The sequence below is a fragment of the Adiantum capillus-veneris genome, chromosome 6, assembly GCF_014529385.1.
Source record: "Adiantum capillus-veneris isolate H3 chromosome 6, ASM1452938v2, whole genome shotgun sequence".
Classification (NCBI taxonomy): Eukaryota; Viridiplantae; Streptophyta; class Polypodiopsida; order Polypodiales; family Pteridaceae; genus Adiantum; species Adiantum capillus-veneris.
In genome coordinates this window covers 61,100,167-61,113,459 of record NC_140936.1, presented here as the reverse complement: position 1 = coordinate 61,113,459, position 13,293 = coordinate 61,100,167, and the positions used below count along the sequence as shown (strand labels likewise).

Below are 13,293 nucleotides of genomic sequence, written 5' to 3'. Positions count from 1 at the left end.
ATGGTGAATAGGCTCTGGTCAGTCGCGTATTAACTGCACGCCTGAGGGAAAATACTCGACCACTGAAAACCGCCCCAAGATAAGTGTATGTATCTGCATACTCCACAGTCTCTCGACCATATGTAAAAGTGGGGGCGGACCTCCTTACCCACTGCGCCGTGGTGTTAAACACCATTACCTTGGTCTTACCAAGGTTCACAGACAATCCACTGTCCCGTGCAAATACATGCAGTGCATCCAAATGACGCTGCATCCCTTCTGGAGAATCGGAGATCAACACAATATCATCAGCATATAATAGCAACAGAATCCATGTCCCTGCAAGCTGAGCACCTCTATCACCCTCTGTATGTACATAATCTAAAAACTCATCTACATATATCCCATAGAGAGTCGGAGATAGGGGACAACCCTGCTTCACCCCAATGGTGGAGTGAACCATGTCGAACATGCCCTGAGTAGTGCGTACCTATCCTACCACTGTCCTGTATAAAGCTAAGATCCCCTAGATCAGCTCTGTGGGCACCTCCATGTCTTGCAATCTGCGTATGAGTCTGGCTCGTGGCACTGTATCAAAGGCTTTGCGGAAATCCACAAAGCTACAATATATCCTCCTGCCACGGTGTCTACCCTCAATAATGGCTCCGAGTGTCAAAATCTGGTCAGTGGTGGAGAAACCTCTCCTGAACCCTGCCTGTCCTGTTGCCCGTATGCCCTCTCTCTCTGCCCATCCACTTAACTCATGCTCAAGAATCGATGCATATAGCCTAGCTAGAGTGTGACCAACCATGATGGTTCGGTAATTCCCGGAAAGCATAGGGTCTCCCGACTTGAAGATAGGCACAATATTGGACATACTCCAAGTCTCAGGGAAACCCTCATACATGGCTCTATTAAACATCATAGCAAGAGGCTCTACAAGCATATCTCTGGCATGGATAAAGTGATCTGCTACCAGACCATCATGATCCTGTGCTCTTCCTGTCTTCATCTTGTCAATGGCTTTCCTTACCCTCTCAGCAGTAAAGAAAGTACATGTTTCTGGGCATGCCTCTGGAGGGTAAGGCACAAGTGGCGGCCCCGATGCTGTATAGAGAGATGTAGCATATTCCCCCCATGTCTCTGTGGAAGTGATGGCTGGCGGTGGAGAGTGCTCATTGAAAAGCCTCCACGCCTCACTAGAGTCATGACTCATAAACAATTGATACAGATCACGCTCTAATTGAGATAGGTAAGCCCTCTTCTTTCGTCGCACTAGGCAGCGGAAGTAGTACCCATGAGCACCTCTCTTTGTAATCTAATCCTCTTCTCTCTGCACTCCTCATCATACCAACTGTTCTGAGGCATGCTCCCAGATCGTCTGCGTGTAGGCTGGCTGTGGGGATATGCCTCTGATGCTGCATCATGTAGTATCTGTGTCAGAATTTGGGTGAGCTCATCTAGTGGTCGTCCTGGCTCGAGAGTGCATAGCTGCCTGTATATCTCATGAGTGTACACGTGATCCGTCTCCCTCGTGAAGGTATACCGAGTATGTGTGGAGGCCTCTCCCAATGGAGCTGTGTTGAACTGGAACGATAAGAGTAAAACACAAGATAGCATGATTGACTGCTACCCCAACCGGTCTAGTTCCCACCACGAAATCCTGAAAGGAAGGAATGAGTCCTAGCTTTTCCATAGCATTATCCACTGTACTAGCGCCATGCCGATGTGGAAAGCATGTAAAACCACCAGTTGCAGGGAATTTCTGCAGGCCATTCAAAAAGAAAATCCATGTGCAGTCCCCATATCAATCAAGTATCTGCCATACTCAGTGTGCTCCTCATGTGATAATCTAGACAGGCCCATTTCTGTAATATCAAGATCCCGCATCAACTCCTTTGAGGTATCATAGAATACTGTCTGGTGGAGGGCAGTCCTAGCATTGAAATCCCCCAAGATAATAATGTCGCCGTCTCTGGAAAACTCCCATATATCATCGTCTAAAATAGAGAAGGGGGATTGTCCTTCAGGTGATGCATATACTGACGTACTAGGAGGAAAATAGCAAATAGCAATGTAGAGATATCTGCATGTCTCTGCCTTCAGTCTCACCCACATATACCTCGCATGCTCATCCCTCCGAACTATATGTATCAGAGACTGTAGCTCCTCCCTGAATAAGACTGCCACTCCTCCTGAACCTCGTCCTTTGCGCTCTTATCGAGTCTCCTGTCTGCAAGTTGTCTGAGCCAAGACGCGTTGGCCTCAAAGGCGAGGCTTCTTGTTGTTGTTGATGCCCTTATGCTCTACAAGGTTCCTCTGATCCATCATGCCTAAGCTTGCCGACTTGATCTGGAATCAATCCTATTGAAAGCTGAGGCTTGTTGTTGTTGTTGTTATTGGCGGCGGTGTTATCCTGGGGGTTCACTCGTTTGACAGCAATATTATTACATGGGGCAAGGGGGTTTCTTTGGTTACAAACCCTGTAGGTGTGGCCGACGCGATGACACTTGTAGCTTCCGCCTTGAGTCCTGTATTCGGCCATCTGTTGATGAGTTAATTGTTGAAAACGATGACCAAAGGTCTGGGAAGAGCCCGAAGATGGTTGTTGTTGAGCGAAGAACGTGGGATTGCAGGCATTTGGATTCCGTGGTGGGGGGTGTAGGAAAAGTAATTCCTTCCTCATGATGTGATAACCAAGTCTGGCATGGGACATTAATTGCTACACATTGGAGACTACTTTTCCTATTTAGTAGTCCCACACGGAAAAAGGTAGACAGGCTGTATACTGTTGATCTATTCTGCAAAAGTGGTCTCTCTAAAAAGATACCGGTAGATCTGCATCCCAAAATAGTTGGTTGTAAGTTGCAAGAGTATCGGAGGGGTACATCCTCAGTCCTGACCAATCTGCAAGTATGTCGACTTCAAATGTGTCATCAAGAAAACTCGGGTAGAAGGCTAGTTTGAAATCAACCCAGATCTTAGGAGTCAGAGGCTTCTTGGTGAGGGCAGCCCACCATGTCAAAGCACTACCTTTAAGAAACGAGGTGATTCTGAATAACTTGGATTCTTCCGTGAAATTCGCATTGTTGTATAAGACGTCAAACTATTGGAAGAATTTTAGGGCATTATGAGAATCTTGCACGCCGAAGAAGGTGAAAATTTTAATAATGATGATGTTGCCCATCCGTGGTGTAAGCAACCGGAGGGGGAGAAGTCGGCGGTCGGGCTAGGGTGGAAAGTGGGGTGGTTAAAGGTAACGGAGGTAAGGGTTCCGTCACTCAGCACGAACACGTTCCCAAGGCCATCTGTTTGAAGATGCCCCCCGAAAATTCAGAGACATCCCCAGACTCCGCCGTGATGAGGCCACGAGAGGATTTTGAGGAAGGGGGGAGGGAACAATGGATGAATTTGGAAGAACTCACAGATTATGACGATCTGATATAGCTCTATAAAGAAGCCTTTGGGTTGATGTGATAATAAACAATAACATGATGAACTTTTCACATGGGATGGCCGATGGCATGCTTCCGTCATATCCGGAGGTAGCTGTTCACTTTGGTGACTCTCCACATACTTTCGATGAACGATCACATCCAAAGAGACATCAATAGGGACCTTGCTCTCTAATGAGATCCTAAGATATTTTACTGACATACTGTCCATATTTTTGAAGTATGATGTTCTTTGCCAATTCAAAGAATATTTCTTTTTCTCATGCATAAGTCATCATTGCACTAGTGAACATAATTGCCTAAGAAATTAAAAAGTTCTCTCTTTTGGTGTTTCGTGCAAACGAGGACGATTCCTTTGATTTTAGAACGCGATATGTGACGCGTTTTAGGGCTAGGGTTTCTGCGTCGAGGTTATAGGCGCATCTGATCATTGCATTGTTCGGCCACTCACAGACTCACTCACCCAAGTAAGGTGGTCCATACAAATCTTTATGTCAAAGTCACAATCCTCTGAACCGTGATATGCTATTGTTTTGTTATCACAGCTTGCTCATAGCTAGACTTTACCTCATGCTTGGCTTTCAACATAGAATGAGTGTGTTGATTACAATGAGTGTAGTGACTCACATGATAAATGTGTAAAATACGATTGTCATTAGTGATTAAAGAGGTTGTTTTTTTTTTTTGAAAACTTTTGTGTAGTCCAGCAATTAGGAGAGCCTCTCAAAGAAAAGGAAGAGGATCTAGGGCTCATGATCCTCTATGCAATGATCAAGTGAGCTCTATGTCAGCCACAAAGGACCTTGATGACAATGATCTTCATGGTGATGAAAGCGAGAGCACAGACATTGGCTTGGGGTCATTGAATGAAGTAGATGCACACATAGCTAGTCAAGAGGCAACCTTGAAATTCGCTATAATTTTGGTTCCATGGGATTAGTTATCATGAGATTTGGGTTTGGTTGTGGAATTAGTTTTCAACAATGAAAAACCCTCTTGTACTTCTGCAATTCACTCTAAGTAATAAAGAATGTCTAAAGGATTCCAAAGAAGTAAGGGAATCAACTAAAAGTGCATCCTAGAGTTCTGACAAGGAAGGGACCTACTGATGGTTAATGAGAGAATTCCGACGATTCAGACAGAAGTGCAATGGACAGGGGAGGTTAGCAAGGCAACAAACAAGTCAAAAGACACAAGAAAAGAACAGAAAGGTAAGCTAGGTCCACCAAATAATTTGGTCAAGGGCACTTGTTCGCTCTCCATGCAAAGTGGATGGGGGAGGAGAGCATTGCACATTCTCTTCAGTTTCAGCTGTACTTGGAAGCTTCTTGAATATTAGAAGTGCCTATGCCAAAAGTTACCGATGAATCAGCAGGTTGAATCTAGTGCCGTCCAAATTGCACAAGAAGGGAGCCACTCCACTTCTTTGTCACAGATTGCCTATAGTCACTAATTTCTCTTTGAGATGATAGGGATATTGGCAGGCTAACAGTATGTTTTGGAATGACTTTATAAACATATGTACATTGAATTGGAAATTTCCTTGGTTAACATGTGCTCTTTCATGTGTGTACTGTTAGATAACTTGATAGTGTTGTGAGTGCATCAAGAGTTCCGGAAGGATGAGATGACTGCACATTGATCTAGGTGCATCAAGAGTTCTTAATCAGATGAGTTGGGTAGATTGAATGATTGAAAAATGGTATTCAGTGTGAATTTAGCGTGTGATTTTGTGAATTGCATGCTATGTGGATGTACTGCCTTGTGGGGATGGTCATGTGTCACGGGACGGACACCACGTGCCAATGGAAAAGAACAGACTGAATAGACTTTTAGCACTTCACTAAAAACTGAACTGAAAGAGAGAGAGAGCACACACGACACGGAGTGGCGGGATTCCACCATAGAGAGCACTGGCCCCAAACCTTGGCACCCCTTTCCGTATTTCTTTATATTACTTGAACTTTGTACAACGCCGGTACTCCATCCTCTGCACCTCTGGCGGAGCATGCTAGAGAATGAGTCTTGGCTCATATTTTTAGGCCCTTGGCCTATGAAAAGCGGTTTACATGAAAGCTATAAACTCATAAGCATCTGGTCAGAAAGCAGATGCCCAAAACTTGCCAACGCAAAAGCAAAAATCCGTACAGCTCTGGCACGCTAGCACTGAACGTAAAATGCGAAAATCCGTACAAGTTTGTGAGGTCAACATGTCAGCGTAAAATCCGGAAATCCGTACAACTATGTCAGCGCAAAATTTGGGACTTCGAATTGCTGCCACGTCAACTCGCCAAGCAATTGAGTGTGTGTGTGTGTGTGTGTGCGTGCGCGCGCACGCTTTACTTTAATGTCTTTGGGTCACTTGGGCCCCATCGGAAGGGGGTCCCATAGGTTGGCGGGAACTTCTCTTTAAAAAATAAGCCTCTCGGCAAGACTTTGCAATTTGGTTAAACTTTTTATGTTGCTTCTGCTTCTTCACTTGGGGTTTAGGCCCCTCGGCCGGAATCTGAACGTTGGCTCCATTCTTTAGTGACTTGGGAGCAGTTTGTGACATCCCCCTTCTTGAAAGACAGTAATTGTTCACGATTACAGCATATCTGCAAAACAACTCAAGTTAGCTCAAAAATTTCCGAGGGTCATTCCGAGGAACATTCGAAGGGACAATTAGTTTTCTCATTCATATCCTCGGTCATTGGTTTCCGAGAAGTATCTCATCCAATAAAAAATATTCAATGGTTGGTACATCACAATACAACACAAATGCTCGACTCTTTTTTGCAAATTTACAAGATGCATTAAAACAAATGTCTGTTGCACTGTTCTTCCCTTGCAACCACACAATCATTGACAGCTACAAAATCCCTCTATTGCCTTGATACCTTCAAGTTAATCGAAAGTACCTTCATCCCATATGCATGGATAATTGGTGTGTAGGCCTGTGCTGTTAGATCCTCGCAAGGTATGTCTTCAATTAAGTTGAATGCTCGTACAAACTGTGCCCAGTATAAACTCATCAATATCAAGGGAAAGACTAAGCAAAACAACAAGCATCATCCTTCATAATCAAACACAACAAACAAGCAAAAATATTTCACCCAAAAAAACTAAGATGTACAAGAATCAAATGGAGTACATTGTCTGCTTTTGCATGGGCTCCAATAAGAGATTCATATGATTTAACACTGGGCTGCATACCACTAAGCTTCATAACGTGTAAAATATCCTCTGCCTGTACAACAATAAAAACATTGTCGTAGTTTAAAACCATGAAATGATTTTCATGTCAAATTATCAACATAAATTTTGTTAAAAGGATACATAGATGTTTGTTAAAAGGTTTTACAAGAAAGACACATAACAGGCTGCCAACAAATGCTTATGTTGTGCCGCCACCACCACCACCACTACTACAAAATCTACTACCACAAACATGTCACGAGATGTGATCACCTCCCCTCCCCCAGAAAAACATCGCACCAATTAACGGCCCTACCCTTTTTTGTGAAAAAATGGGACTTGTGTTCACACTTTTCCTCCTCGAAAATACCCCAAGAGAACCAGCTTGAATTGTGATGGGCGGATGGCACCCAAGGCGTCAATAGGAGCTTGAGCAGCTCAAGACCAAGCTCACCGGGACCACAAAAAGACGATGGACGGCCATACAGAGAGTAGAAAATGAAAGGAAGGTCCCACAAAATCCGGATCATGTCTACACTCCAAAAGCTGAAAACCTGTAAGCCCTTTAACACGAAAGCCCATCCTAAGCAAGGTGCTCTCTAAAAAATCCCGAATCAACTCTATCATGTGCCTTCTCAAAATCCACAGGGAGAATCGGCAAAGTCTGTCAAAACTGCCAAGCCCACTCTATTGTTTTATAAAAAAGTGGTAAATATACCAGAATACGACAATCCCCAAAGCATGTATGAGATGCATGTAGTACGTCTGGCAAGAAGGTCGCAATCATGCAGTCATCATCCAAGCAATGACCGTATACATAGAAAAGAGAAGAGCGATAGAGCAATGAGGCCCGATGTAAGTGAGAAGGGCATCTGGCAAGTGCCAAATACGTGTTAAAAATCTGGTAGTACAGGCATGTGCAATACATCCCCATGTTCAAGAAAGAACTTCCTACCATCATGCCTAGGACGAGAAGCACCATTAGTACCACTTAAAGAATTACGTACCTCCTCAATTGCAACTGGTGCCAACCGCGTACCGCTCATGAGAGGAGTACATCTTGAGTTAGTCCATGAACAAATCTACTCTGAAAATTCACGCATAACCTTAGAAATCAGCAATCCAGTGGGCAAGTTTGAATAGAGCTCTGTAGCTATAGTCAGAAGTGTATCCAAGCCCGTACATGCTTGCCATCTACATGTGAGTTCCCAAAGAGTACTGCTTGGAACTCTTCCCCTACAAGGGTGAGAGAAATCTTTGTTCATCCTATTCGCCTAACAAATCCATGTAGAAACGAAGGCATGGTAGGAGGCCCAAGATGAGGGGATGCTCCCATCAATGGAGGAGGCTCCAACAAAGGATTAGATCTATGTTGGCGAGACATGGGAGATGCCATGTGCGGACTCTCACCATGGAGGACATGGACATGATTATGCAGCGACCGATGCGAGCCATCTCTAGATTTTGATACACATATCCACCATTTTGTATCTGTACTCTGTGATATACACCCACTTTTTGTATATGTATCTCTCAAGCTCTTGATACCCGCCTTTTACAACTCTAGTAGTGTTCCTGTTTAGTTAGTTTCTTTCTTTCTTTCTTTTTATCTAGACCTTGTATCAGATTCACCATAATGTAACTCTGTAGTTTTCAGCCTATTATTTCCTTGCTCGTGGGGGACTGATTTGACCCTGCTCAAACCAGCTTTCAGCACCTATAAAGGAAGCCTATGGATGCCAATGGAAGGCAGAAGACCCAAGGCAGCAGAAGTATCAAGCAGGAACTGCAGCACCATTCAACCCTTGGCGTTTTCTCACCAGAGTTTTCAGCCCAGAAGGACCAGCGCTTTCAGCCCAGAACAGCCAGCGTTTTCAGGCCATGATCGCCATCAGATTTCAGCTCCTAGCCTCGTCATGGTTGCAAAACCAAGCCATTGACATCGCTAGCATTTCTGGCATCTAGCCATAGCTTCGTCGCTGCCGTCATCATCGACATCGCCATCGTCCGTACCTAGCACCTAGCACCTAGCACCCCTTGTACTTCGTACCTCATAAGGATCCACAGAACCCATCAGTACCTCATCGTTGTCATCGCCTCGTCAACATAGAACCCATCAGTACCTCGTCATCATCGTCAGCACAGAACCCATCAGTACCTCCTCCTCGTCTTCATTGTCATCGACACAAAACCCATCAGTACTGCAGTACCTCAGTACCCGCTGTACCCCTCAGTATCCATCAGTTACCCATCACTACTTCCACAACCCTTGTACCCACACAATGCCCTTCACTACTAGCAGTACCCAGCATCAATAGCATCACTACCCATAGCATCAGCATCTCAGCATTTAGCATCATTGTATCAGCATTGTGCAAGAATAAAGAAAGTACTTGCTCTAGCAACAGAGCAAGGGGGCCCTTGAGGGTTTGGGACCCAACATACTCTCTCTCTCTCTCTCTCTCTCTCTCTCTCTCTCTCTCTCTCTCTCTCTCTCAATTCAATTCAATTCTTTCAAGTGAAGTTAAGTGTCCCTGTGTTTGTGCCGAGTACTAGATCCGGGTTAAATTCCTAAACACTTCCGCCGCAGTTGACATTGGTATCAAGACTCTGTTCGTCGTGCACGCTTCGGCTTCGCGAACTCAAGGAAAGAACCTAGAGGACCCAAGCACAACCACAAGAACCAAATTACCCAAGGAACCCAAAAGAACCTCTCAAATTTTTTCTCAAAGAAGCTTTCAGTCCCGATCTCGGACTTATTAGCTCCGGTCTTCATCGCTATGTCTTTGAAGGAAGATCAACATCGGATACACGAAAATCCAGATCATTAGTACCAAGGTCTACTTGCCTCCTAGGCGGATATGGAAGGAGTTGGAGACAGGATCCATAGCCCTCATTAGCATTTGCATTCGCATTCGCATGTAGCGTGCATCCACTCTCGTCCACATGTAACCCTTAAAAATACCTTCGAGCAACCTTACCTTTCAGCTTCACCCGCAATGTTTGCACAAGAGGACTATTCAAGTGGTCAATACTTGCTCGCAAGGCATAGCCAATATCAAGGATGGTATTTTACGACCGTAATAAGGCTACCTACATCGCAGTAGACCTACATCCGCAGTATACACAGGTGTGGAAAAGTTTTCATCGACTTATGCATCCACAAGCATCAGAAGTTCAAAAAGCATCCAAAGATAGAAGTGTGGCAATTGTGCCTCACCTTTAACAAGAGGGGATGTCACGTGCGCACTTCACTTGCGCTACGTAGACATGCTTCTGCTACAGTCTAGCATGAGTCTTAGCTTAGGACCTAGCCTGGCACATTGTGAGCGTCTAGCAAAACGTGCATGTCCTGGCCGGTTATAGTTGCATACTCTGAAACCAGCCCGTGGGGCGGTAGGCTTTGGCTTTCACCCAAAATTCTTTACTTTAGACACACACAGAGAGCACTTTGCAAAAGGAACCTGCGACGGGAATTAACACTTAAGTACACACACGGGCTCGGAAGCTAGAATGCTTCGAGCAGACGCCGACAACATGTAGGCCCCAAAATGGGCGCCCCTTTCAGTATTTCTTTATTCTTTAGGAGGGTAAATTTTATTTTTTTTCGAGAAAAAGATCCTTCTATTAGTTACTGAAAACTGCCCATAGGGCTACATCCACCTCTGCAGGAGAGGGCTACAGCAAGCATGATGGGGAGACTCTCCCAATGAAAAAACAGCATATATACAATGAGGCTAAATCAAGAAATGGGAGAAGGGAAGAGCCACACAGGTGGACAGTAGTGCCATCTAAGCACCCCCTGGACTATGGTGTAGAAAGGCCCAGGGCGCCAGATTCGAAGGAAAGCCTCGCGGCGCTCCCGCATGCGGTTGGAGCTGCCTTGTAGTCCCTCGAGCTGTCCTCTCAGAGTATGGATCAGCTCTAGCCAAAAGTCACGAACAGTCTCTGCTGGTGGCACAAGGCGAGCCTCAAAGATGCGGAAACAACGGGCCCGCCAGATGAACTAGAGAGCTAGGCCACTGATGAGCTCCCAACACTCCTCTCTCTCTCGCTACACCACTCCTGTGGAGTAAGCTCTGTAGCAGGCTGGAGTGTAGGTCGTCCCCCCTGCATCACTATCATCCTGCTGGTGGAAGATAGCTCAAACTGAAGTGTCGGGCCCGTGAGGGTGGACCAAGCCGCTGCCCCCCAAGTGTACTGTCGAGCCGTCGAGAGGGCAGGCATCAGCCGAAGAACTCGTAGCCACACCTGCTGGGCCGAGGGACAGTCCCAAAGACAGTGACGCTGACTCTCCACCAACTGGTCACAGGCTGCACATGCGGCCGAGAGACCACTATGCACAAGCCAGCTCCCTACTGATGTGGCTCTGTGTGCAACTAGCCACTGGAACAAAGTGACGCGCCTCGGCTGTCTGGCGTCCCACAGCCTCTGCCAAAAGGCTGCCAAGAACTCGACTGTGAGGCCCTTCTCCTGCCAATGACGTGCTGCAGCGGGGGGGGGGCTCTCTCTGTGCTGCAAGTATATGACGTCCAAGCCGAACAGTGTACTGAAAGAAGGGGCCTCCTGGGCGGTCTGCAGAAGAGAAAGGGTCCCTCCATAGCCACTCACTAGGATCCCATTGTACTCGTGCCAGTGGACAACACTCCCAAGCCCATAGCCTCCAGTGTCCAATCTCAAGAGCTGTTGGGTCAGGGTCTATGACGCAAGTCCTCCCACAGATGCCCACAACTAGGATCCTCTGAAAACAACACTCTGCTACCTGCGGGGCCTCTACTGCAACTCGCTGTAATCGTCCCCCACCCTGAAGCTCGAAGAACAGGGCTGGGACAATCTCTGAGCAGGCCCTGACTGAAATGAGAACCTCCAGTCGTGTGAAGGCTCCCATCCACCGGGGTGCTACTTGCTTGAGAGACGTGAGCCACTCTGCTAGAACTGACTCTGAGATGTCCTGACACATGCTCTGCACCCCTCTCATGCCCTGTAGCTGGACCCTGCACCTCCTCAGACAAACCTGTGAACTCAAGCCAGTCACCTAGAGAACGCGCTGGACCTGCTGCCATGGGACCCCAAGAAACATGAGGCCGACTCCCAACCAAGTGGCCTCTCTGAGTGCTAACCATGGGGTTCCAGACGAGGGGCTGCCGTAGACGCTCCTCCGTGCACGTCGGTTGTCTCTGCTCTAGGCCACGCCGTAAGAGCTCCCAAGATCGAAGCAGACTCACAGCGAATCGGTCCTCCAGTCTCCTGCTCAAACCAACTCAGCGCAACTCTGTAAAGATCCATCTGGCCGAAGGTTGCCAAGGGCCTCCTGACTGAGGCACCCTCGCACGAAGCCTCTGTAGCAAGAACTCCTTCCAAGGCTAGTCGCCTGGAAGAAGTCCTCTGACGACGAACTTCCCAAGAAGGGCTCTGCTCTACTGTGCTGGATCAATGATCCCAAGCCCTCCCTGAGAACAAGGAAGTGTGATGACCGACCAAGCCACCTTGGCTCGGGCAATCTGAGTGTCACGACCTGACCAAAGGAAGTTCCTGATCAACCTCTCTACCTGGCTGATACAAGAACTCCAGAAGATCCAGCAAGAAGTGATGTACCACATAGTCGCCAACAACACCTGGTTGGCAACTACTACTCTACCAGCCAGCGAAAGTCGTGCTGAGCTCCAATGTTATAGCTTTCTCTTGATGGACAGGAGAAGAGGAGCAATCTGCTGCTCGGAGGACAAGTCCAAACCAGCCTGACAACCCAAGTACCGAACTGCAGTCCCTGGAGGAATCCACCTGAAACCCTCTCCTGGCATCCAATCTGGCACAGGAGCACTGCCAACCGAGAAAGCCACTGTCTTTCTCCAGTTGATCAGTGCGCCCGATGCACAGCAGAAGGTCTCCAAAGCCTGCTCACATCTGTGTAGATTGGCCTCCTGGCCCTCTAAGTACAAGGCTGAGTCGTCGGCAAACTCAGCGTCCAGAAGCTCATCTCCCCGTATAGGGAGTGCTAAGCCCCTCGGACCAACCTGCTGTGACACCAAAAATCTGCTCATCGCCTCCGCATAGAACAGAAAGAGAAAGGGGGCAAGAGGACAACCCTGTTTGACAGATCGTGTGAGCATGAAGCGCTCACCTCTACCTCCTGCCAAAAGCACCTGACTGTGAGCCTGTCTGTACAAAGCTGACACCCCTCTGATCCAAGCATCTGAGAAACCCATCTTGCGTAGAGTGCCCTCTAGAAAGTCCCAATCAACTCTGTCGTATGCCTTCTCAAAATCGAGAAGAAGAATCACAAGGTCCTCCTCACGGAGCCGTGCCACGGCAGAAGCCTCCAAGAAAGTGAAGATGTTGTCAAGACTACTGCGTTCCTTGAAAAAACCTGTCTGAGTCCTATGTATAAGGCTCTCCAAAAGTGGCTGAATCCTCAAACTCAGAGCCTTGGCAAGAATTTTGTAGGCTGAGTTGAGGATGGTGATGGAGCGCCACTGTCGAATCTCATCCAAGGAGCCACCCTCCTTTGGAATGAGGTAAATCAAGCCCTCACTCATGCTATCCGGCATCACTCTTGTGTGCAGAATGTACTGAAAGGCACTACAAAGATCTGGGCCAAGCAGGTCCCAGTACTCCAAGAAGAAACTGGGAGTCAGCCCATCCTCACCTGGACAGCTACCACGAGGTAGGGCCCTAAGAGCCG

At 47.0% G+C, this 13,293-nt stretch overlaps 1 protein-coding gene across 2 annotated transcripts in view; it reads right to left on the bottom strand.

The window, feature by feature from the left end:
- LOC147455589 (uncharacterized) overlaps window positions 1-13,293 on the bottom strand; it is a 177,915-nt gene that overhangs the window by 82,223 nt on the left and 82,399 nt on the right. For both annotated transcript variants that reach the window (XM_086514336.1, XM_086514335.1), the window contains exons 8-9: window positions 6,568-6,663; window positions 6,335-6,427 (exon numbers count right to left, since the gene is read on the bottom strand). In XM_086514336.1, coding sequence (XP_086370462.1) covers window positions 6,335-6,427; window positions 6,568-6,663 — 189 coding nt within the window. The remainder of the gene's footprint in view (window positions 1-6,334; window positions 6,428-6,567; window positions 6,664-13,293) is intronic.